At 38.2% G+C, this 27,606-nt stretch overlaps 1 protein-coding gene across 1 annotated transcript; it reads right to left on the bottom strand.

The window, feature by feature from the left end:
- Positions 1-846: 846 nt before the first annotated feature.
- LHX8 (LIM homeobox 8) lies at positions 847-27,606 on the bottom strand. The gene is made up of 9 exons (XM_049875980.1): positions 27,526-27,606; positions 25,464-25,550; positions 24,914-25,075; positions 20,835-20,956; positions 18,553-18,773; positions 17,952-18,055; positions 12,759-12,854; positions 4,778-4,961; positions 847-923 (listed from the first exon to the last, which is right to left on the bottom strand). Exons 1-9 carry the CDS (start codon positions 27,604-27,606, stop codon positions 847-849), a joined length of 1,134 nt encoding a protein of 377 aa, XP_049731937.1.

Genomic DNA, 27,606 nt, shown 5'->3' with positions numbered 1-27,606 from the left:
TAAAGAGGCTATTTGCCAAATCAGACATTTTCACATGTGCTTTTTTAGAGTAAATGCAATCATCTACAAATACAGTTCCTATTAAAATGTAGTACAACACAGTTCAAAAGTGAAATGACTTTTTTTTTCCTAAGAGTTGTTATTTATATAGAGACTAACTTGCTGCTGAAAACCCCAAAAAGGACAAACTGGTTGAAATTTTCACAAGAATGGAAAATATTTAATAAACTTAGAATGGCAGGTTTATTAAGCTGTAGTGTTATTTACAACCATAACGTATCAACCACAAACACAAAAACGTGTTTGCACGGCATGCTACAACAGAAGCTTTATTCAGTTCATTCAGAAAACGTTGACAAAATAAATTTCAGTTGCAAATTCACAGATACAAGCTTCAAAGTATAAAGTTGTATATAACAAAAAATACAGGTAATATTTTATAACAATAACTTACAGATACAAACTAATGATAAACTACAATTTCACAAAGGATTGTAAACATTTTGCACACTTGTCAGTCCTTTCTTTTAGGCAAAGTGCTCTTTTGATGACAAATAAATTAACAGATACACACTAGAGTGAACTATTTCCAGACAATACAAAAAAAAAGTTTTGATTTTTCTTTTTCTTGTAAACATAAATTTTACAAAAAAAAAATGAAGAATCAATAAAAGTGTCTTGCAGGCCAACTACAGATACATACCTGGGCAGCAAAATGATGTTGGAAATACTTTGCGTGTTAAATAAAAAATTAACATTAATAACTTTTCAATGATATTTTATACATAATAAATGACAAGTTTATATCCTTAATCATTTCTATCCCTGAATAAAGGAATAAAGGAATTAGGTATGACTTATTGGCAGTTGTGTCATTGAATGGGGTAACAAGGGCTGGAGTCCAAGAGTTGTTGGTGAGTGAGCTACAAAATAGAAAGAAATTTGTGGATCAGCTTTGGAGAGTGAACAAAACAGAATTTAAAACAAACAAAAACAAACCAAGGCAATGTGCTTTCATTACTCGTTATAGCTGAGGGCACCAAGCTGCACTCATTCCACTGATCTCAGCAAGAGCATTAACTTATTCAGTATAGTGAAAATAGGATTAAACAAGAATCTAGGAATGGTTTTACCCACAAATCTTTATTTGGGGCCACAAGTTTTACCACTTTAATGTCCTCCATCCATACCCCATTCACTGCACTTTACCCTGCAGCGAAAAACACGTGAGCTCTATCTGTAGAGATGTTCTTAGCTTTAACGTGAAGGTGTATGTACAGGATGAGCCCCCAAATTCCCATTCATTAATGCTTAACTGCCTCCTCCCTCAACATACTATTAAAATACACTTGACCCAGACAACACTACTGTCTTTCATGTGAACACACAATTTTAATGCCAGCATAAATAAACAGTGACAATGGTACAGTCTCTGATTTTTTATGTAACCAAAACTTAAGTATCCATTTTCATTAAAGGCTATGTACTTTAAACCAATGCTCATTCTCAGAAGAACTAAAAAAACTGGACAAAATTTTTAAAAATCTATTTGAAAGCATCAAAAAGTAGTGAGAACTTGCAAAATCAAGTCCCAGAAGAGGGAAAGAAAATGAGTCTTTTCTCCCAATGGTGAGTACCAGTTTCAAAAGAAAAAGGAATGCCTGAGAAACTGAGAAGTTTAGCAGAGTTTTAGGAGTTAGGCCCTGGGTGGGTGATGGGGAGAAAAATCAAAGAACAAACCTCAATGAAAAAGAGAAGCCCCAGTAAAACATCCCAGGCTTTCATTTGGGATTCCAAAGGACTAAATCCAAGTAGTAGCGAATGAGAAATATACCAGTCCTCGTGAGGACTGATGTCTGATTAGATTAAGCTGATCTCCCCCTAGGCCTAAATCCTTGCCAGAGAAAAACTAAATCCTCTCTGATGGAAGATATCATCCAAAGCCTCAAATTATTTCTACAGGTTTTCATACACAACATCAGCAATACAAAAAAAAAAAAAAATTACAAGGCAAAGAAAAGACACGACTTGACTGAAAACAGAGAAGAAAAAACTATCAGGCCCAAAAGAGATCCAAATATTGGAGTCATCAGGCATGAACTTTAGTGAAACTATAATTAATAGAACAACAATTTAGTTAAGGAAAAAAATGACAAGACAGATAATTTCAATATAGGACTGGAAACTATACAAAATAAAATGGAAATTCTAAAATTGAAAAATGCAATAACTAAAATTAAAAACTCAGTGGATGAGTCTAACAGATTATATGTAGCAAGAATTAGTGAACTAGAAGATAGATCAAAAGATAGTAGACAAAGCATGGAAGGTCATAAGGCTGGAAAATGTGGAAAAGAGTTTGATGCCTGGGAAAAGGTAACAAAATCTAACATATGTAATCAGAGTCTGAGAAGACAAGAAGACATAAACAATATTTAAAGAGACAAAACTGAGACTTTTCCATAATAAGAGATATTAAACTACATATTCAAGAAGCATGTGTAAGTGCATTATAATAAAAGTTCTAAGAACCAAATACAAAGAGAAAAGTTGGGGCAGGGCGGGGGGGCTGGGAGTCATGGTGGTGGAAAGACATTTACTTTCAAAGGAGCAAGAGTAAGACCAGCACTAAATGATGTCAAGTCAGTTAGTGATCCAGACACAAAACAACAAAAACGATGGAAGCCAGGGAAAATGTAATCACATTGAAAACGCTGAAAGAAAATAACTGCCAACGTAGATGTCTACATCCAAAGAAACTACTATATACAATTGCATCAAAACACTTAGAATAAGCCTAACAAAAGATGTGCAAGATCACTACACAAAAAACTCCAAAATATAAGACAGAATTTAAAGATGACCTAAATAAATGGAAAGATATACTCTGTGCATGATATGGAAGGCAATATTAAGATGACCCAAGATGACAGTTCCCTATAAATTGATCTATAGATTGAATGTAACAGATTGCATCAAAATTTCAACAGTTTTTCTTTTTTTCTTCTTTGGTGGAAATTGGCAAGCTGGTAACATTTATGTAAATGCAAATGGCCAAGAATAGGCAATACAATCCGGAATAAAAGGAAAGTAGGTAGACCTGTACTACTGGACATCAAGAATTACAGATCTAGTGTAATTAAAATGGTTAGGTATTAGTACAAGGATAAATAAACAGACCAATAGAATAGAGGGTACAGAAATTGACACATATAATATATGGACACTTGATTTATGACAACTGTGGCACTACAGAAAAGCTTGGAAACTGGTATTCCATCAATATATCAAAAAACCTTGCCCCCATCTCATACTTGAATTCCAGAAGAATTTTAAATCTAAACTTCAAAGGTAAAACAAAGTTTCTAAAAGATAACACATATAACCAGTAAAATGCTTATTTATACACAGAATATATCAAAAACTAAAACAAAGCTACAGGGAAGGAAAAAAAAAAAACAGATATGCCAATAGACCAACAAGCTACAGATATGAACAGGCCCTTCACGAGAGGATGTACAAATGCCTAATGAATAAATGCTCAACATCTCATCAGTCATCAGGGAAAAACAAATTAAAATAATTAAGATACCATTACACACCCAAACAAATTGGCTAAAATCAAGAAGTCAGATCATACCAAGTGTGGCGAGTATGTGGAACACCTTGAACTCTCATATTCTGCTGGTCAAGGTATAAACTGATTCAATCACTATGGAAAACTCGTTTACGGTATCTACTAAAGTTGAGCTATGTGCATCATATGACCGATATTCTGTTTCCAGGTACATACGGAACAGAAGTGTAAGTTAATGTGCACTGAGAGGCACGTACAATAATGTTCACAGCAGCACATTCATAAAAGCCAAAAGCAGAAATAATGCAAATGTCTATCAAACATAAGATGAAAAATTGTGGTATACTGCTACAGAATTCTATTTAATGAAAACAAACTACTGATCCTTGCAACAATACAGATGAATCCCAAAAGAAGATAAACTTAAGCTGAAAGAAGTGAAACATACAAGAACATATTCTGTATGGTTCAATTTATATAAAGCTAGAAACAGACTAAAACATAGTTTTAGAAGTGAGAGCAGTGTTACTTTGGAGGAAGAGGTAAATGCTTAAAATAATGAGATACCACTACACACCATCTAATCGGCTAAAATTAAAAAGTCAGACCACACTAAACGTTGGCGAGTATGTGCAACACCTTTTGTCCAGGGCTGGTAGGCAGTTACTTGATGACACAAGGGATAAAGGGCATAAAGGAGGATTCTCAGGTGCTAATGATGTTCTAATTCTTCACTGGGGTAGTATTTACACGGGTATGTTCACTTTATTAATTCATCAAGCTCTCTATATATTTACGTGTGCATTTTTCTGTATGGATGTTTTGCTTCGATAAAGTTAAACAAAACTAGGTAAACCCCAATCTAAAAATCTGAGTGTGAAGTGACTACTGTCTCTGATCATAAGAAAATAAATTATTTAAATATTTATCAGATGAAAAGCAAAAAAAAAAAAGTACAAGTGGAAGCACTAAGAGTCACCATTGTAATTTTAGCTGCAAAGTGGGTGTTTAACTTCTTTCTTAAAATGTAGTCACAGAAATAAGAATCTTTAGGTAGTTCCCTATTACATCCTCCCACAATATTTTTCAGCTATTACTGAGGTAATATTCTTGAAATGTAAATCCTATTAATAATCCAATATTAGAAGTTATCAGTTATTGTTTGCTTGGGAGACAGCTGTTAAATGTTGGGATACCTACCATCCATGTAACTATGCAGCGCAGTTAGCATCGTCCCGTCTTGGGGCACGTAGGCAGAATAAGCCATTTCTTCTAACATGGGTGGAGACAGCCTGGAGGGTGGGACTGCTGTGACTGGGGCAGAGGAGGAGTGATTAGGACTGACGTGTTTCTTGTGGCGTGCTCTACAATTTTGAAACCATACCTGAGGTGGGAGAAAAGCAATGCAGCTATGTCACATATCAGCTACTGAGCACATACCAACTCAGTTTAAAAAGGACATGCAACCTCATTACTCCACAGCATAAGTGCAGTATAAATCTAACTCAGCTTTTTAAAAGTTTCACAGACAGGAAAAAAAAAAAAAAAAAACTTAGCCCAAATGACAACGGTCATTTTCTTTGCTCAAATAATAACTCTCTGGTGATTTACTTAAAAGCTGAGTCTATACTAAAAACCGCAGCCCTGGTGGTACAACAATTAAGAGCTGCTAACTTTTTTTTTTTTAACCAAAAGGTGGGCAGTTCAAATCTACCACCCACTCCTTAGAAACCCTGTGGGGCAGTTCTACTCTATCCTATAGGGTTGCTATCATTTGGAGCCGATTCAACAACACATTACAACAACAACATACTAAAAACCAGCTTCTTCAAAAAAAAAAAGGCTTGAGAAATCCAGGTTTTACTATCGGAATTTGGGACAAAAAGAAAATCAAAAAAAACACTTTTAATCAGAACTTAAAAAAAACAACTACTAAATGTATTCTTAGACACCTGCTGGAGTTATTTCAGTTCCTTGTTCAAATGACTAAAACCCCTACTGAGAACCTAAGCTTTCTACAAACCCCTTGATACAGTTATTCCAGTCACATTTTTAACCTGCTGAGCTCAATTTCTCTTAGTGAATACATAGGCTATTCCTTAAGACGCATGTTAAAGTCAGGCCTATAATAAGAAAAAAAAAAAAAACAGTAATGCTAAAGTAGAACAAAATCCAAACACAACCACTGATGAAACAGTTCACAAAATGTAAAGAGCTAAACAACCAGCTGTCTACTCTATTGCAAAAATAAAGTAAGCAGATTTAGGGCAAATAAGATTTTACATCCAGGTCAGGGGAAGGCTAGCCTGCCCACAATGCTTCCAATAACTAATCTGCCTGTGTTTGAATTCCCTGCTACTAGGTAAACCTCTGGAGTCCCTGAGTAGTGCAAATGGTTAAGCACTTGACTACTACCCAAAAGGTTGGTGGTTCAAACCCACCCAAAGGTGCCTCGGAAGACAGGCCTGGTGATCTGCTTCCAAAAGATTAAAAAACAGCCTTGAAAACTCTATGGAGCAGCTCTACTCTGCACACACAGAGTCGACTCAACAGCAACTAACAACAACGGATAAACACTGACTGTGGAGTGTTTCTCTATTAAAATATTACTATATCATTTATTTGCTATCACTCCAAACAACTTGTCATGAGAAGAAAGAGAGGTGGAGGGATAAAAATTTTGAAGGAATTAGGACAAGAACATTTTGCACTCAGGGGAGAAGGCCAAGCAAAGGTCAGGGGCATAAGTCTCTGTCCAGGGCTTGATGGCACAAGGGAACATGGGCTGATTAAAGTGGAACAGAAGGAAGCAAGAAAGAATTCATAAGAAAAAAACCGACCTTATTTCAAAAGCACACCCTGCCTCTCAGGCTCAAGAACAGAATGCTGGCAAAATATAAACTCACAGGATTAAAATTAAAGGAATAAAAACAGTGACCGCTTATGATTTAAAGGCAGTACGCAATCCTGAGCAGGTAGCTGAAAGATGGCAAGCAAAGAGTGCTACAGGGGCACGACTTAAGCAAATATCAAGAAAAACAAGTGGCAGCCACAGCCGTCTCCCCCCCATCCTCTGGGGAGTTAAGACTCTTACGTATCTATACAGTGACCACTACCCAAAGTCTCCACCATACTTGTGTCCACAGACTCTCTGAACAACGGGCGCCACTGCTGTCATCAGACCCACCCACCCAAGCTCACATACTCACACTTTCTCCAGTTTGTAAGGGGGAACTGCAGCCACCTGCCTTTCCCCTGACGGTGCTCAGAAGACTCATGAACTACAGGGCCACAGAACTACATGTAGCCTAATACACATGGCACTGTGCTTCCCGGAGTTTCTTCAAAGAACCCTTTTGCTTCCGATAAATGACATATTGGATGGAACGTACCCATTGGTTAAAAAAAAAAACTCATCTTTTGACTGAAACAAAAAAGAATGCCAGACTTTGGAAATAAATATAAAGAAGGTGTGACATAAACAGCAGAATAACTACCTTAATACTAATTAAATAGCTCTTTGGAAAGATTATTTATAAGTAATCAAGCAGAGACAGGTTTACAAACACAGCGTCATGTATCCTGACAGCAAAAAATAGCTGAGGGTTCCAGGTATCAGTGGAAAAAAAATGATTGATGTTGAGTGCTACCAGCTTCAGAATTCAAATACATGTCCATTTGACTTTTCTCAATGACTTAAAATCTCCTCCTTCTATACTGAAAATCTCCAACAAGAGTTAAAGTTTCCTCTGAACAACTTCAAAAATTTTGAGTTCTAAATCACAAACTACATATGTTGAAAACAGACCATGTAGATATTCTGCCAAGAGAAAGAATAATTTATAAAACGAATCCCTTAGCAAGCTCAGACAAAGAACCGAACATATAAATTTAGTGTATGAAAAAGATGGCATTTTAAATTGCTGGGAAGTCATGACAACACATGATTTAGGGAAAACTGGCTAATCAGCAGGGAGAAAAAACAAAGCCCTACACCTCATGTGTAACCAAATATCAATTGCACATAAAGTTTTGGTGTAAATAATTAGAACCATAAATATTTAAGAAAACATTGGTATAGTTCCTAGATGGAGAAGTACAACAAAGGCCAAACTATTAAAGAAAATACTGAGAAATTTGAATACATAAAAATATACAAGTTTTATACAGAAAAAAGTAAATGAAAAGGAAATCAATAACCATGAAAACTTAACATGATAGGATTAAACACCCATAATAAGAGATGGTGAGAAAGAAATAACCCAACAGAAAAATGGTATAGAGACATACAACTTATGTCTCTGTACAGAGACATACAATTTAAAAAATTACAAAATGCAAACAGACACTTGTACACCAATGTTCACTGCAGCATTATTCATAATAGCCAAAAGCTGGAAACAGCTTAAATGTCTGTCAACAGACAAATGGACAAACAAAACTGAAAAGGATGTAAAAGAACAACAATATCTAAGATCTGTGTAGGCTGAGGAAAAAGGAACTCCCATATGCAACTACTGGCAGAGTAAACCCATATGAACTTTCCGGAGGGCAATTTTTATACTATTAGTTAAAAGTTCTAAAAATGTTTTATCTTTTGACTCAACAATTCCACTTTTACAAATTTATCCTAAGGAAACAATTCAACAAGTGTGCAAAATGTATGTGAGAGTATATGTGTGTGTATATGCGTATATACACACACACACACACGTATAGATATTGGTGTTGTGTGCCATCGAGTCAATTCCAACTGATAGTGACCTATGGGACAGAGTAGGTATTTTTTACAGGAGCAGATCACCAGGTTTTTTCTCCTGCGGAGCCACTGGTGGTTTCAAACCTCTGACTTTTTGGTTAGCAGCCAAATGCTTAACCATTGTGCTACCGGGGCTCCATATATGTACACACACACAAAATGTTGCTCACGGCAGTATTGTTTATAATAGCAAAAAATTAGAAACAAACTAAATTGTGCTATGCCAGATGTATGCAACCATAAAAATGATGCATATATATGAAAAGGCATTCCCAGTACAACTGAAAGAAACAGCAATACCTTTATTCTATTTCTGTAAGATACATAATTCATAACTCCTATATCTGAAAGGGTATGTGACCAGTGATCGTATCTGGATATGGGGTGTTAAAGAAAAGTAAAATTGCCCATCTTTTATTCTTTGATTTCAGAACACTGACAATCTGCCGGGCTACTCAGGTCTCACTAATAGACATATTAGCTAGTAAAAGTGAGCCTGTCTCCATGTATCAGACCATTGTTTCCCCCTCATCTTTGGGTAATTTAGTTTACATATTAAAATCAATTTCTAGTAATCAAAGCTCTTGTCTTTGACTTTTCTAAAGTGTTGTGCCAAACTCTAAGAAGGAGTTTGTAGCGGAGAGCTTATGATTACTATTTGGAGATCACAGTAGCTAATTCTTCAAAATATTGCAAAAGGCTATATACTTGTATACATATATGTGTATATACGTATGTAGGGGCCAGAGCCCTGGTGGCACAGTGGTTAAAAGCTCATCTACTAACCAAAAGGCTGGCAGTTTGAATCCATCAGTCGCTCCTCGGAAACCCTATGGGGCAGTTCTACTCTGTCCTGTAGGGTCACTATGAGTCTGAATTGACCCAACCACAACAGGTATATGTATATAAGCAATATGTATATTTGATGCTAACGCTCCTTCCTTTGCCATCTTATCAAAAATATTTAACATTCAATTCTCACATATTAAAAGCCAGCATCCAAAAATACATTCTCCTAGTGTTAAGGCTTGAAATCAATCTGCTGTTGTTAGCTGCCATCCAGTTATGAAGCACAATGGAACTTAACAAAATGCTGCCCAATCCAATACCATTCCCATCATCAGTTGCAAATCAGACCTTTGTGATTCACAGGGCTTTCACTGGCTGATTTTTGGAAGCAGACCACCAGGCCTTTCTTCCTAGTCTGGAAACTACTGAAACCTGCTCAGCATCACAGCAACACACCAGCCTCCACTGACAGACGAGTGGTAGCTTAGCATGAGGTGCACTGGCTGGAAATTGAACCTGGGTCTGCTGACATAGAAGCTGAGAATTCTACCACTGAACTACTACTGCCCCCAGAATCAAGTTAACTTCCTCTAAGTACCCATTAAAACCCACTGCTGTCAAGTTGATTCTGACTCACAGTGATCCTACAGGACGGAGAAGAACTGCCCCATAGGTTTCCAAGGAACAGCTGATGGATTTGAACTACCATCCTTTTGGTTTGCAGCCAAGTTCTTAACCACTGCACCACCAGGCTTCCTCCTCAAAGTTCTGGCGAACTAAATACCTAGAGAGGAGCCCTGGTGACATCGTGGTTAAGCATTTGGTTGCTAACTGAAAGGCTGGCAGTTCAAACTCACCAGCTGATCTTCGGGAGAAAGATGCAGCAATCTGCTTCCATAAAGATTTACAGCCTTGGAAAGCCTATGGGGCAATTCTACCCTGTCATATAGGATTGCTTTGAGTCAGAATTGACTCATTGGCAATGCGTTTTTAAATACCTAGAAATTACATGACAGATGCAGTAGGTTCATACACCTTTCAATAATAAGAAAAGCCCTCAGTAGGCCCTCTATTCTTCTTGGCTTCTGACCATACAAGAACAATTCAGGAACTTCAAAATAATTTAAAACATAAAAGTCATGAATTTGACTTACCTGCAGCAGTTATTGCCACTGAATGTACAAAATCTGAGAAGAAGGAATTCTCAGCCCATTATATCTAAAGTACCTCAACAAAGGAATATTTACAGCTCCAGGTAGAGGAAGCTTCACTTACAGGCACAAGAAACTCACTACCTCCAATGTAACCCATGCCATTTTTGTAGCCTTTTGTACTCAAAAAACTTTTCAACCTTAGTGAAATCTGCCTTTTCTCTACATTGTTTTCCAGAGTCTTAATGCTGCTCTTGCAAGACAGCCTTTCTCGTATCTTAAAGACACCCACTCTCTATATGTAGAAGCCCCAGGGGTGCAAATGGTTAAGTGCACAGGTGCTAACCTACAGATTGGCAGTGTGAGCCCACCCAGCAACTTTGCAGAAGAAAGACCTCCAGATCTGCTTCCAGAAAGATTACAGCCAAAAAAAAAAAAAAAAAAAAAACCCTATGGGATGGTTCTACTCTGTCACATGGGGTCACTATGAGTCAGAATCGATGCAACAGCACCTAAGAAAGATTCCGTATACCAGCCCTTCCCTTACCATCTCCTAACCTTCTTTTCTCTAGATAATATTTCCTGGTCCCTTTAATACACAATTTCTAGATCTTTCACAATGCTGGTAGTCTTTCTTTAAAGGTTTCTCAGCCTTTTCAGAGTGGTTTCTTGTCAGCCTCTTTTTAAAATCTGACAGTCTGAAATAAACACAAAACCTTACATATATGAGGTGCTGAGTGGTGGGGCTCACCTCCTCAGAGAGCCTCCTCACGCTGTAGTCAACCCAAACCCCTGGTATTCTAGGTTTTTACAGGAGCTAAAGTACCATCGGGTCTTTATCATCTGTTACTTCACACCAATGATTTGTTAACTATGTCAGGCTTACTGAAAATAAACACCTGTTTATCCACTATCAGAGACCCTGGGTGGCAAAAATGGTTAACAGGCTCAGCTGTTAACCAAAAGGTTGGAAGTTTGAGCCCACCCAGAGGTGCCTTGGAAGAAAAGCCTGGTGATCTACGTCCCAAAAAATGAGCTATTGAAAACCCATGAAGCACAGTTCTACTCTGATACACATGGGGTCTCCCTGAGTTGGAATCAACTCTATAGCAATTATCTGGTACCTGCCATCAACTTAAGAACTAAAACATTATATATACAATGCAGGACTTTACCTTTTTCCCTCCACCGGGTTTTATCTTGCTGGTTATGGTTACTCGCTTCTACTCCTTCAACTTTTTTGAATCTTGAGTATCACTTAAAAATTACTTTCCATTTTCCTGATCTCTAACATCTTGACCCAATTGCCACCTTTCTGTAGCTAACCCTGCCCCCCTTTGGATCATGATGCTTCTGTACCGGACTCGTTCTTTGGATCTAGCTGTTACTATGTCCATTCCAACAGTATCTCTTACCCTGCTCTCTTCCTAGAGTTCATTCTTTACGTTTTGCTATGATCTTTCTAAAGGATCTTATCCAATTTCACAGCTTTAGCCTTCTTTGCCTGAGTCCTGTTTATCCTTGCAAATATCTGTTTACATGCCCAGCTGCCATTGTCACTACATGATTAGCATAGCTAAAAGAAAATTCATCTCCCTTCTCAACTTCTGAACCAGCTTTTCCATTTTGACTTTAGTATTCCTGTTAATGGCACTATTCCCAAAGAGTCATCTTTGACTCTCTCTGCTTCCCAATTTTAGTTTCCAAGTTGCCTCCACCACCCCGCCCCATTTCGTTTTTTGTTTTTTGCTTTAGCATCCAGCACCTGTCATCAGGGTGGAGTCAATAAAATGCTTCTTGAATTAATTCCAGGACCACTATCCCACCTAAGGCTCTTTTTAAATATCACTACTTGCCTGGGAGCCTAATTGTTCTGTCTGCCTCTATCTGGCCTCTCCCACTTCTAGACCTTTCTTCTAAAATCATTTATCATGGCTTTCCCTTGCTCAAGACTGAATCTGCATTCATAGGCCTTTCCAAGTTCAGCTGTAACCATTTTACCTCCCATCACTTCCAAACATAAACCCTACATAACAATAAATCTGCTCTAACTCATCCCTCCCCAGCTTACTTCCCACCACTCCCTCTACCTGGATCTTTTATGATCACCATTAACACCTTCTACATTCATGTGCGCACACACACACACACACACTCACTGACTCAATCATAGAAAAGTAGAAACAGCACTGGCTCAGAACCAGACCTGGTTTGGAAATACAGTTGTCTTTTTCAGCCTGAGGATCTTGGGGTTGCTCACTAGAATGAAATAACATGTACAAGAGTCTTTTGGCAGAATCATGACAGCCCAGCCCAAGCAGGCTAGTTACAACGTTTTTACAAATTGATTTAGGCTGTGAAGAAACCTAAAATGGAAAGCTACATTTTTAATATTTCTTCACAAAGAAAAACAATGCATACTCAGAAAGACCTAGCATTAGAACTTTTAGTACCCCTGTCGGTTAACCTTTAAAATAATCACCTGTATCACACGTCTGCTCAAGCCTGTCCTTTCTGCCAGTTTCTGGAGGGTCTGTGCATCTGGGTTGTTGTCCTGAGCAAACTGTGCTTGCATAACCTGTTTCAAAAGATGTAGACAGTAAATAGCTAAAAATAAGAAGCTCAGTCTTCTGCATTTTGAAGATACAGAGAGAAGACATGCACAAGAAAATGAGACACTGGTATTTTATTTCTTGAAAATCGTATGGGGAAGTAAGGGTAAATAATAAATAATGTATATTTTGTACATTTATATATAAGTTAGTAATGCTTAGTTCTTTTAAAAATAATACATTTCAACATAAAAGCTTATCAATTATGCTGTTAAAAATATATTCACCTTTTCTTCCATTCTTATAACCCACAAACGAAATGCATAAATAGCTTAAGTCTCACTACTTTTGTAATTTTTGTTAAAAACCACCAGCATTAGAATTCTTAATGAAATACAAAAATCATATCACATTTATTTCTAATCTCTATGGAACTAAAGAGGTTTCAAGGCCTCTAACATAATCTTAAAGAAGTTCTGGTGGTGCAGCGGTTAAGGTGATTGACTGCTAACCAAAAGGTCTGTGATTTGAAACCACCAATGGTTTTCAGGGAGAAAGACGTGGCAGTCTGCTTCCATAGAGATTTACAGTCTTGGAAACCCTATGGGGTTGCTATGAGTCAGAACTGACTTGACGGTAGTGGGTTTTGGGACTACAATCTTTATTGGTCTGCAAATAGTACACAACCCAACAGATGGATTCTACTTTATTGTAATAACTCTGTCATTAACTGTTTTGAGCATTTGCTGTATGCAAAAAATATATCTGGGTTCTTAAAAAGAGACACCCATCAGCCCATTGAATAAGAATTTCCCAGTGCTCAAGCATTTATCCAGTGAAAAAGCTCCCAGGTGATTGTGATCTGGTTCTTTGGATTGAAACACTATGCTAAGTGCTATAAGACAGTGATACATTGGGAGAAAAAAAAAAAAAAAAAAACTGCCCCAGTCTCAATTTCCTAAATACAAAGATACAAACTTGCCAATAACTACATTTAAAAAAAAAAAAAAAATCCAAACTTGTTGCCATCAGTTGATTCTGACTCATAGCGACCCTACAGGACAGAGTAGAAATGCCCCATAGGGTTTGCAAAAAGCACCTGGTGGATTTGAACTGCCGCCTGTTTTGGTTAGCAGCCATAGCTCTTAACCATTATGCTACCAGGGCTCCAAACCACCTATAACACAAGGCAAAAAGGAAACTGCAGGAATGAGAAAATGGCAGTGGGTGGGAGGGGAGTACCAAAATAAAAGCACATGAGTTTTGGATTCTCTCAGAAAAAGAATCATTATGGTAATCAAGGATACTTGAATTTTACTTCTTGAAAGTTGATCAATCGGGGAATATTATAAAATGTAAAGAATATATTATAAAGAATGAGGGGAGGGGAGTCTGGCATCCAACATGACTGTGCTTGTCTACAGTCATGTGAGGGGGGTAACCAACCTAAAGGCCTTAACACCACTGGCCTCTACACCCTACCCTTTCCACCAGGCAAAATTAATTGTATTCTCCACTATGTTCTCTATAAAAAACTTAATTGTATTCTCCACTACGTTCCCCATATAATACTATCTTCCACCTACCTGCATTTGTCTAGGGTACTGAAATACAGGACTTTGAAAGGCTAGCTCTACATAACAGAATCTGAATTCTTTCCTGTCACATAGTATGTACTTTGTGACACAATAACCTTGAGAATATGAGGACAATCTAAAGACAGTGTGGAGAAGACAACCAGTGTTGTCCTAGGAAACCTTATTAGGTTTAGAAATTATACATTTTTTCAAGTAAATTATCTCTAATTAGTGACTCCTCTAGATTGAAGTATTCCTAGCATCCTATCCAGCTGTATCGTGTCTACGCAATTACTGTAAACAGTACTACATGCATTTTCACTTTTAAAAAAATGAACAGAATCAGCTTAAAAGTTTATAATCTTTCTCAGTTCACTTCATTCTTCCTTGCCTACTCCAAATGTGTTACTTTAATAACTTCATGTGTTAACAGAGTTGCATTTATATGTAATTGAACATATAACATTCCAGAAAGCAAAAGAATTAACAAATTAGGTCTTTAATTTTTTTTTTCCCAACGAAAAAAGCTAAACATATATTTGAGGATTTGATTGTACGGTCATTATTGATAATTTAGAAAAACAAAAACAGCATGTTTTTCACAAATGCATTTCAAATTCATAAGTTTAATAATGGAACCAAACACAGTAAAGCAACTTTTCATCAAAGTATAATGCAAGGCTTAAATCAACATGGATGGTTTTGAATTTGGATATAATGAAAGAAAAATAAGATATGCTCACTGATCTTCCTTTTAATAGCGGTAGGCTTTGGTCCCACAGAAAAGTTTAATTTCTACTTAATTTCACTATTCTCCAGTTACAAATGCTGCTGAAATTCACCCCACTCCTTTACTGAGCTCTTCTAATGTGGTCAATGACTAACCTCTGCAGACATTTGTCATTGTAAGGCCAGAAGGTCTACCTGAATTGTCAGGAGTCTGCATGGTAGTAGCTGACCAACTTGCTGGGAAAGAAGATTAAATCAGCTGCTAACTTTGGCATGCTTAACATAATAATCACTGAGCAAGTACCTCCCAACTACAATAAGGAAACCACAATATTCGCAGGAACATCTTAAATACTGCTTCTTGCAACAAAGGACAATATTCGAAATACTTTTCCACCACATCCTGTGTCTTAAGGTATTTTTTCTTCTTGTAAGTTTGTAAAGAAGAATTTTGGGAAATGATTTTATTTATACCTCCCGTTTTAACTCTCCTCTTTCCCATGCAAATTGTTCACGAATAGTCTTGACTCACTGCTCACCTATAGTATTTTATTATTTAGCTGAATTCAAGTACTACTTGAATACATTCAGTTTTCAGGTAAGACAATTTGACAATGAGGGTACAGCACCTGATTTATTAAAGGATCTGGCAAAAAATAAATTATTCAAGTTTTTAAAAACTCTACAACTATTCCAGATTCCTAAACTATAAAGAACACCTTGAAGATTGTGTCTTATTTGTTTCAGTCATCCCTGGCATAAAACGGACACTAATAAACATTGAATAAATGAAAGCATGCTTTGAAAAGGTATCACATCTGTTTTTCTTTTTCTCTTTTTAAATGTATAATTTTGAAAAACACGTTTAAAAACTTGTGACTCAGATCACATTTTCACACAACAATCCATGGCTAAAATATTTTATGCATGTTTGCAGTTTAAAATTATAAGGCTATCTACAAGATTCAGAATCTTATTTGTTGCTTTAGCCACTGCTGCCATTAAGTGGAGTTTTGTTAAGGTTCAGTTCCACACATGGTCTCCTCGGGGGACGATACAAAATGAAAAGAGCATGAAATGCGAAGATTTGGGAAGCAGGGTCCAAATCTCTTCTCAGTCACTCCCTTGGTGTCCTGCCTTGAGAGGGAGAGTTCCCGCACCTCTTGGATGGGGCTATCTACCTCAAAGAATTGTTGCAAGAGTTAAAGGAGATAATGTATATAAAATGCCTGGCGTAGGACTTACCACACAAAGCCCTCAACAATTATTCCTTTTTATTTGACTAGCATCTATGATTATATCTCCCTATATAGATTGTATATCTGCCTAAAGTGGTTTCAAAAATTCACAATAATTTTAATAATAAATTTTTTACATTAAAGTTATCAACATTGTAATTATAGCTAAACATTCATGGAAACAACCCATTATAAAAATATATTTATATCAGGGATATTTTAACCCAGACACCTTTAGCTACTGGATATTTGCCTGGTCTCCCACATGCACTCATATTTCCTAACTTAGACCTTTATGTAACTTTCATTAGAACCCAATGAGGCATCCTCAACAGCCAGGTTCAAACATATATTTCTTTAAAATGCTTATCTTTCACTCATTACTTATTGACCATGTATTTTATGCCTATATGAAGAAATCTAAATCAATCTATTTGGAAATTTTCTCCAATAGATCTAGATTTAATGCTAGATTGCTTTCCAACGCCAATAAATTCCTTTGAAATATTTGTGTCATGTCAACATTTTGCTCCTAATCATTCTCAAAGTAATTCTCTCTTGAAACACCTTTACTGTATTCATCTTAAATACTGGCAAGCCTCTGAATACTACATGTGGTTTTTCAAAAAATTAACTTTAATTCATTTGTTAACACTGCATAAATGTTCTGAGCTAAAATAGATACTGTGTATAAAGCATCCAGCTGTGCCTGGTACATGGTAGGTGCTCAATAAATGTTATTTTACCTTAACATAAAACAAATACCTCAGACACATTAATCTTTTAGAAAACGTGATTTCGTTATCTGAAAAAATGCCAGAATCATTACATGTGTAGATGTAAAAATAAAGCAAGGAGTAATTACTTCCCTATTTTCTTGACAATTTGTATAAATCAAATTTATGACAACGATGGTTATATTTAGGGTAGATGGTAACGAGTTTAACGGGTCTATACTGAAAATAATCCCTCCTTTTTTTCAGGGGCTATCATCAACCTTTAACATCAAATTATAAGATTACTCCCTCTACCCCTTTAAAAACAAGAAAGGGTCTACTTGATTAGCATCAACCAGTGGTTCCTGTTTATTCTGAGGTATATTCAATTATTTCCTACTCAGAAAACATACCATCTTGTCTATTAAAAGGCTGATTGTGGTTTGTTTAAAACACCAACACATTAGTGTCCCACAGGCCCACATACAGTATGTCTTTTTCTGTTAAGTCTCAAAATATTTTGTCTTTTATCGCAATTATATGTAGTAACATAAATGCTTGGGTTAAACTGATTTTATTGGGGAAGTCAGGACAGCTCAACATTTTCTTTCCACTTTAATGTTGATACTAACAGACCCCTTTAAAGAAACAAAGCTCGAAGGACTAGTTTATATCGTGACTCTGGAAATGCTGATAAACATTTTAGAGTAATAAGTATGTTTTCATATATTCACCAAGTTAGTTTTCACTAAAGCACAGTCTAACCTTTTAGAAAACCAACACATTTTTAGGTAGCATGGAGATTGTTGGGGTTTTTGGAGTCAAGAGGGCCTTCCAAATCATAAATTCATTGTCATGTCTACCTGGAGCTGATCTGCCGTAAAGCTGGTCCGAGCTCTTTTTGCTGGCTTTGGGTGATTAACATCTTGCTCTGTGAGGAGGGCACCTTCCACACTAATCCCATTACCTGCGTTTAAAAAACACAAAATACGCGATGATAACTGAAAAGAGTCCACCAAGCATATGATAATAGGATTCTTGCATCTTTCGGCTTAGCGTGAAATTGTATATATATCTTCTGGGTTGCAAAGCCCCTTAAGTTTTAAAACAAATTACAAATATACTGTGGAAACAATATTCCATTTATAGGTTTGTATGTTTTTTTTATGTTTAGTCAAAAAGTGAAAAAAGTTAGAAGTATACATCTAAAACCCATCTTTAGGAAAGCAAATACAGGACAACTGGTTACATGAAGAAAAGCAGGACCCTAATTCAAGGTTGCTGCCTGAGAATATGGCACAAGGCTAAACAGATATGGCACAGCTTCCTATGCACATAAACAGACGGGGACCATCACTAACAGTGAAGTATTTAATGAGTTTTACCACAATTACACACTGCAGAACATAATATATTAAGCTAACCTTAGGAAAAGACTTAAAGGTATTTTAAGTATATATTTACCATTTTCCACTTCTCTTTTTAAATTATCCAGCATGCAGTCATAATGAACTCTGCAGAGAACTTTCTCTTCCACCAAAGCAAACTCCTCTCCAGTGGAAAGCTGCCTTTTGCAGGAAAAGCAGGCGAAGCATGCCAGGTGATAGACATTGCCCTTGGCCCTCCGGACCCAGTCAGTAGAATGGATGTGCCTCCCACATCGAGAGCAGCGAGTTCCATACCTTCTACAGTAAATGGAGGGACAGGAGGCAAAGGCTGTAAACTCTTACTCATCAGTGTAAGGTTAAACTAACACATTAAGTTATTCATCGGATTAACCTAAGTATTTAAATCTGTTGAAAATGAAACAGACCTCAATTCTTCTAAAAGTCCACATGGTAAGCAATTAAGACATGATTGGGTCACAATTCAAAATTGTTTTGTAAAAACAAAACTTTGTTGTTATTCTAGGGAAAGACTGTTTTTTTTTCCTTTTAAAATAAACAGAATATGAGTTTCAGTATCTCTCATGTTTTAACAAATAATGTATTTACAAATTTACACAGAGATTCAAGACGTAAACACACATACACTCCAGGCTGAAAACCTGTAATTGCAATAATATACCAACTGAAGATTCATTTTACAAATAACTTCTTAAAACCAAGCTCAGATTATTAGAAAACACTATATATGTGTGTGTGTTCCTGTGTGTGTATAAACATTTAAAACTGATATTATCAAACAATGAATTGAACAGAAGTTCTTCACCCTGATGCCTAAGAAAGGAAAACTCAGAAATATTTTCTTTGGTGGAAAAAGCTATTGCATCACCCTCCACAGCAAGAGAGAAATGTTATCTAAAACTTTCAGACATATCTGGACATTAAAATGCAGGTTAATCTTAACAAAATGTCAAAGCTAGTCATAATTATTTTTTTCTCTTCCAGTCTTAGTAACTAGAGCCTGTTCTCTTACTACAATTGAAGACATGGCCTGACATACCCAGATCAACTGAGATTAGTACATCTGTCTGTTCATTAATACACGTTTAGGGTTCATTTTTTTTTTAAGTTACTCTGAAAAACTGAATCCTAACAATGAATTTCAGAATATAATAAAATATGAAGCAACTATTAAAATGCCTGAAGGACTAGACTTTCAATGACTCTTTTAAAACTAAACCTTTCAAAAGGCTTTAAATGACCGTAAAAAATTAAGAATAGTGTATCTTAAGTGAAAGGGGAGGCAAATTGCTATTATTGTTGAAGAAATGGAAAGTAAACTGATGTGAAATATGTTTTTGGTAATTATAAAATTCTGTGATTTTATAAAATAATAGACTCTGGGTTTAATAAAATACTTAAATTACTTAGCAATTTTATTCAATTCAATAACAAAAGCCTCTGAAATCACTTTTTAAAATGGATATATAACAACTTAATTAGCTTTACAAACTTCATTATATATCATTAATTTACCTATTTCACAATGAATGGTTTCTGTTTATTTGCAAGTACAAATAAAGAAAAAATACAATAATGTTAAAAAGTCATCATTAAGAATGATTTCAATTTCTGGACAGCTCTCCATGAAGAACTAAATTAAATCCTAGATGAAACGTCACATTTAAACAATTATAAAGAGATGGCACAGATGAAACGTCACATTTAAACAATTATAAAGAGACGCCACAGAGAGTATGTTACATTTAAAATCATATCCAAATATAACCTCACAAAACAAAGATCAAGAACAGATAAAAGAAAAGATTTTTAGGAATAATAATTAGGCTTAGTGTATTTATGATTAATATAGTTTATCATAGTCTCCAAATTGCTAGCATTTTATAGGGAACATTCAACACTGTAAGCTGGTAAAAGCTTAGTGAAATCTTGATATTTTCCCCCTCAATGATTTTATTTTGTCTTACCACTTCCCCCAAAACGAGGGATTTTATCACAATTAAGTTATCTTCTATTTCATACTTTGTACCTAGGCATAACAAAAAAGAGGTCCCTTATTTCAACACCTAAAACTTTCATCCCCAAAGCAGAAGTACCATTTTAAATTAGTTTCAGTGTACTGAGTTCCTAAAGGCGGTAACTTTATTTTATTTGTCTTAATAAAAATTATACCTCAAAGAAATATGAACCTATTTTCATTTTCAAATTTGCTATATAGGAAAAACTGGGCTTCCGTAAATAAAATTGAAAAATAAGGCTACTTACAAAATTCTCTCTGCATCTCTTTGGGATGAATTACTTGGAGGGTCTATTTTATGAAAAAGTAGTTTCATAGAGTACCTGAAATAATCAAGTTTGCAGAAAATGTCTTTGTCTTTAATATAACAGCTGGTGTGCCTTCCTAAGGAGGTTCTGCAGACACTGCAGGAGAGACACCGGACATGCCAGCACAGGTCATTCACCTGTGAAGGGAAGAGGGGGTGGATAGAAAAGCCATTCTAATACCACAAATAAGAAGAGCATTCAATGGTTTCATACATTAAGCAATTTAAAAAGCCGATCCCTTAATATTTTAACACATGCTCTGAACATTTTCATTCCAGAGGTGCATTTACATAAATATACATCTAGAGATAGACAAAATCACAAAAGCATATTCCACACTTCAAGTTTAAATTTTTTTTTTTTTTTTTTGGTCCTTTGAGGAATTTAGAGTATTCTTATATTCAACCTCTATTAACTTAGGGAAAATGTGTATCCTAAATACAGGTTTGTTTGTTTTTTTTTTTTCTTTCACTGAATTCTTTGCACCATGAAACCTGTTAGCTAAGGAAGGCAAGCCACATACCTTCTCAACCTACTTCTTGGCCAAACAGCTATTAAACTGTGGTTAAAGACAGAAAAGGGGGGGCGGCACTTTATAAAACGAATTCTTACCCTCATAAAAAGGTCATGCAACCATTTCCATCACAAAACAAAAACTGCTAAGGTAGATTTAAATACGGATCTGACAGAAGCCCTAGTCCCCTCTAACATTAAATAGCTGTACAGAAATAGTGAACCTTCAAAGGAGTAAAGTACTGTTTAACTTGACTACTGGAGAAAAAATAACCTTGATTATAAACCATTCTAAAAAGGTATCCAACCATTGTTTTCTGTTTATATGTCAAGCAGTAAGGCACAAAACGGTGTTTGATAAAACACAGTGATTTATACTTTCTAAATAGGAACAATTCAGGGAACAAATCATAATTACCCTCACTTTAAATCGTTGCCTCTGTACTATAAGTACAACTTTAGCCTTCAAGAAGGAAGATGTGTCTTAGATTGAACTTGCCTACAACACAGGCTCCTAGAGTTTGCTTTTGTTGAATGGATAGAGAACTAAATCTTCATGCAATCGAATTGCAAGTGGAATAACAGCAATGATGCAAAAACACCAGTTACACCCTACAAATGGATCAAATGCCTAAAATAGGAAATTAAGTTATTGCAAAATATGGCTTCTGTTGTACTATTTCCTAATAAAAAAATATCTGTTCAACGATTCTGTTTAGAACTACTGCTCACATGTTTTTCCGTGATATGAAATATAAAGGGTACTTTCAGAAGCTGAAAGAAAAAAGTTCCATTGTCTAATTAAAATTATGTAAGCATTCATGAGCATATCACTTATTAGTTAAAGTTTTTAAGTTTTGGTCTTGCTATATCGAAGAGGTACATGCTCAGTACTGAAAACAGAAAATAGCAAAGAAAAAATGTTAAATAACTAGAATAGAAAAATATTGATGGTGTAAAATGTCCTGGAAATAAAAATCTATTTTTGTTCTATTTTTTCCTAAAACAACCCAATTATGATAACAGACTTCTTTAGGTTTCCACTCTTTAGGGCCTTTCTGCATTTTAATATTACCCATATTTGTTTGTTTTCAGCAAGGGTAGATTCATGCTTCAGGGTTGAGACATGGCCTCCCTCTAACTCTCCACTAACCAAACCAAAACCCATTGCTGTCCAGTCAATTCAGACTTACTGTCCAGTCAATTCAGACTTACAGCGACCCTACAGTACAGGGCAGAATTGCCCTATAGGGTTTCCAGGGAGTGCCTGGTGGATTTGAACTGCCGACCTTTGGTTAGCAGCCCTAGCTCTTAACCACTGTGCCACCAGGGTTTCCAACTCTCTGCTAAAGTCAGGACTAAGGTCTGGATTGCCATCTTTCCTCAATGTATACTTTACCAAAAATGTTCCTTTGTCTTCCATTTCTTTGCCAGGGAGGAAAGTAAGGTGAAAAGTGAAGATTCTGGGGAATATAAACCTCCCCTGATAACTGGTATTGACTCAATCTGTGTAAGTCTAAACATACGACTAGCACTGAGTCAGAAATAAACACCAAAACAACAGGGCACTGGAGTATTAGATGGGGCAGTAATTACATCTAACTCATCTCATACTTTTCTGCTCTAACTTCATTTTATCTTGTTAAGATATGGTGTCTATATAAACAGACCCTCAAATACAATATCTATACTAGGTCAAACAATTATTTTTTTACCAGTGACTCAAGCTGAATTCAAACATATCTGGAAGAATAGTCAAAATGCAAAAAAAAAAAGTTATGAAATTTAGAATTCTTATACAATCATATAATGTCAAGCTTCAGTTAGAGCTAGTATAGTAATATGCAAAAGAAATGGTAAAATACGATTATGTGTAGAAGGGCCCAATGAGAACATTCCAATCCTATTACAAAGGAAGGCTTTGTATATCTCACTTACATATTTTATAAAATTCAAATACATAAAGATATATTTAACATAGAAAAGATGAACAGTATAAACGACTGTATCAATTCCAGAGGGTGTGTTAAGAGTCACTTGGCCATAACCTTTATCTTCTCTGCTATAAGGTGCTAAAACCTTTACAGATCCATTCAGAATCTTGCTTAAAGATTATGATAATTATCAAGAGTGCTCACTGAAAGCAAGACCCAAAAGATGGTTTTGAAAATTCAAAAGGACCAGGTCTAGAAACATTGAAAATGAAACCATAAGAATGCAGATTTAAAGAGAAAACCATGTTAAATTTCCAGCTTTACAATCAACCACCAGTCAAGATTAACATAACCATTTTTAATGTTTTTATTAAAACTTCTTTCAGTGCTCTATCTGGGTTGTATCTATGGGTATCATTCCCATTTTACAGATAAAGCTTCTGCTTTATACCTTCAGAGCCCTGGTGGCACAGTGGTGAAGAGGTAAGCTGCTAACCAAAAGGCTGGCAGTTGGAATCCACCAGTTTCAGTCTGTCCTATCGGGTCACTATGAGTCAGAATCGACTGGTCAGGAACAGGTTTGGTTTTGGTTTCATAACTTCAGTTAAAAACTTAAACTGATTAACTCCCTGTTTGAAACTCACACTCTCCATAATTAATCCTTTTGAAAAACTGAGGAGAGAGGGGGCATAGAAAGTGAACTGGTTTGCTACTAATTCAGTAGGAAACTATTATTTTAAACAGTGGTTTTAAAAAGCTATTGAAGCTGAAAAACCATGATATTGGGATTTAGACAAATGCAAGCATAATCCTGACTACAATGACAAGAATAACTGTGACCTGAGAATTTCTTCTCCAAAACTCCCCCACAATATTTTAAGCGAAAAGTAAAACAAATTAAGACAGACAGTCAACTCTCAAACCACCACTTGAAGCACTTCATCCTCATTTATTTTTCAAGCACTGGAGATGACATTAAAAAGAGCACTGGGTGGTCTTGTATTAAACCTTAAGAACTGCAGGAAGGTAGTAAATTTTTTAAAAAATTAAATGCAATCCTATAAATTTTTACTTTGGAAAAGCCTCTAGTAACTATAAATAAACATAAGAGTATGTTTCTTAAAAAAAAAAAAAAAAAATCTATCCAGAGATCTTCTAAGGCACTTTAGGGTGGTTCTCTAAAGGAGATGCCGCATAGGCAAATTAGTTAACCTAACATGCCAACCTAAAACTTATATAGGCCGGCAGGAGCTTGGGGGCTATTGGGGGCATAGAGACTACAGTCACTTTGGGGAATAAAGTAATAACCTGGGCCCAGGTAGACCCGTTTCAGAATGGATAAAGGTTTTCCCCACTTCCTTTTCCCTACAAGTCGGTGGCTGACCCCAGCACATCCTCCCGGAAAATTTGCACTTCTAGACCACGATGCGTCGGTCACACACAAGCTGCTTGGTAACGACATGGGGGATTCTAAGATTTTTTTCTCACACTCTTTCCCACCGCATGGGTTATCCTAGACTGGGACGATTTGTTCGAGCGAGAACTTGGGTGGGAAGAGGAGAAAAATAAACTTTCCGCTTTTCGCCCGACCTTCCATGGTAGGTAACCCTGCTCCCCTTGGGCCTCGCGCCCGGGGCCCCGCCCTACCTTGAGAAGGTACTTGTCCACGATCTCCAGGCCGCAGCTGTTGCACACACACTTGCCAGAGGCGCAGCCAGAGCCCGAGGCCATGGACCGGGGCGAAGACGACGGGGAGAGAGGGGCCGAGGAAGAGCACGAGTCCTCGTCCCCGGCTCCCTCGGGGCTCACCTGCAGGAGGCCAGGAGGCGCGGTTGCAGGAGGTTCTAGACCCCTCCTCATCCCGCCGCCCCACAGGGGAGCCCCCACCGCCTCTCCTCCCTTCCCACAGGCCACCTCCTTCCGTAAGGCCCCCCTCCCCCAGGCCCAAGCTCTGACCACTCAAATGTCGGTGCTGCAGACCTCTGACCTCAAGGAGGCGAAGCGCTTCCCGGCCCTGCCAAGCTCACCCCGCGGTCAAGCTCAGCGTCCCATCCTGCCCCACCCCAGACCCTCCCTCCACCTTCTCCCGGAGAGAGAGGCCAGTCGGGCCGGGGAAGAAGCGCCGGGACGGCGGCCTTTCGTCCAGCGCCTGCTCCCCACGGCCAGTTAGTCAGCTCCCAGGTCCCTCCCCACTCACCAGTACCCCTTCCCCGGCGCCTTTCCGAGTCCTCCCGGCCGCCAGGGCTGCAGTCCGCCCGCACTCCTCCGACATGAGCCCCGTGCACTGCGGGATGGGAGGGGGACAAAATGGAGAGAAACTGAGACGAAAAGTTCAGGGCGGACACGCAGGGCTCGAGTCTCCAGTCTCGACTTCACGGCACAAGGGGCGGGCTAATGAAGGCCCCCGGCGCGCCGGGCCGCGCGTGCAGCCGTCAGGGCGCCTGGACCCGGGCGCGGCGGACGCGCAGCCTCCCTCAGCGGCGGCCAGCGGACCTTGCTGGCGCAGCCCGAGTGCGCTGCGAGGCGGCCACCAGATCGCAGAAGGCTTCCCCGCACGCTGCGACGCTCCCGCGGCTCCCGATCCCCAACGCTCACCGAACCACACCGGTCCCCTCCCCCCCGCCGCCGGGGGTAACAAGTTAATAACAATCATCCCCGCACAAAGCGTTTTCTTTCTAGACGTCAATCACGGTGGAGCGGGAATCACCGGGCTAGAGAGGGTGCGGGGGGGGGGGGGAGGAGTGGGAGAGAAGAAAAGAGGACTAAGGAGGGGGTGGGGGAAGAAACTTGATTTCTTTAATAACCTCAATTAAAAGAACAAGACATATATATATTTTTAAAGGGGGGCTTTTAAAAGGTGAAGAGGTTTAATAGGATACTTGAAAGCTAATTACAACGGGATTTAAGGAGCCTGGTGTTTGTTCTTAAGACAATTTGAATGAAAATGCTTCAGATTAAACCGAGCCAGCAGCTCTTTGGTAAACTTAAAGCAATTAGAGCCGCGAGTGATTTACACTCGTTTCTTTAAGGTGTAAATTGCCACTTATTGCTCAGTAAGTCAACATTTGAGCTACTAAAGGATTATTTTTAACCAGCGTAAAAAGCGGGTCGAATAATGGAAAATACCCAGCTGAATTTAATTTGTGCCATTAAAAAAACTCACCCAAGCTTGGTCAAAATGTTTTAAAGCAACACGCGCGTTACTCAAGTGTTTCCAAGCCTTTGCTAGAGTTTTGTTCTTAAACGAAAACGTAGCCTCTCTGGGTTTTTTCTGCCTTCGTTTACGAAAATTCTAGCTTAGGGGGAGAGATTGTGAGACCCTAGAACTCGAGTGCCTACACCTCTGCGTTTCTGACACTTCGCCTCCCTCCACCCCTTCCTTCGGTAGCAACACGCAAGATCTCGACCGAACCCGGGGGTCTCCCGGACCCTCTGCTCGGAGCCAGCGCAGTTGCGCGAAGGCCGCGTTCCCGCAGACACAAAGAATTTAACCAGAAAAGCCTGCGCTCGTCGGAGTTCCCCGCTGGCGTCGGAGCCAAGAGAGAGCAGTTCCGGTGCAGATCCCGCTGAGGCTCCCCGGAACAGGCTACAGATGATTTCCAAACTTAAAACGAGAGACACCCAAGGGTCTCGCCTCCAGAATAAAGTGAGAGCTTGTCAGTTTCCCCCATCTACTCTGACGAAAGGTGTGACCAGTTGTGTGCCCTGGTGTTTGCTTCTTTTGGTTTTTTAATTTTAAATACCCTTCCTGGCCCGCCCTGGAAATCCCGAGGCCTTCTTAGAGCCACGTCTCCCTCGGCCTACCGGTGGGCCGAGATCCCGCGGCAGCGCGGGACGTCCTGCCACGGGAAACGCGCCTCTAGGTCCACAAGCGTCCGCAGGCTGCGAGGCACATGGAACCGCGTCTCTGTTTGGTCCCACCCCGCAGCCTCCCTGTCCACCCGACCCGTTATCCTGGGCCGCCAGGATCACCACCGGAAAAAGAACAAAACCATGACTCACATGGACCCAACAGCGCCTTAGGCACGAGGCTTCGTCTCCCAAATTACAGTCTCCATGCCTCAGGTTAAGTGAGCTTGTGGGGAGGGGAAGCAATGATTACTAACTAACGCCACTAACATAATGATAATAATAATAAAATGCCAGGGCTGAAGATGAGGCCACTTACAGGTAATTTCTGAGCCTCTTTTAGGAGCCCAAACAGCTCGCGATTCAAAGAAACCGATTCAGCTAGTCTGGCCAGGCGTCGGCTTGCTCACCTTCTCGGGGGGAACTGCCAGCTCCGGCACGTCCTTTTCTTCTAGTTTACACACAAACATCTGATCGCTCTTCCAATACAT

The sequence above is a fragment of the Elephas maximus genome, chromosome 3 (genome assembly GCF_024166365.1).
Source record: "Elephas maximus indicus isolate mEleMax1 chromosome 3, mEleMax1 primary haplotype, whole genome shotgun sequence".
Lineage (NCBI taxonomy): Eukaryota > Metazoa > Chordata > Mammalia > Proboscidea > Elephantidae > Elephas > Elephas maximus.
Note: the sequence above shows the minus strand (reverse complement) of the source record. Positions and strands in the feature narration are given on the sequence as shown.

Bases quoted from the DNA above. Each gene is read 5' to 3' on its own strand.
- LHX8 (XM_049875980.1), bottom strand. From the start codon at position 27,606: ATGTATTGGAAGAGCGATCAGATGTTTGTGTGTAAACTAGAAGAAAAG. The intron at 25,076-25,463 runs GTGAGTGGGGAG...GGCCTCCTGCAG, and splicing joins GCGCCGGGGAAGGGGTACTG to GTGAGCCCCGAGGGAGCCGG. The intron at 12,855-17,951 runs GTAGACATGACA...CTTTTGAAACAG, and splicing joins TTACGGCAGATCAGCTCCAG to GTTATGCAAGCACAGTTTGC.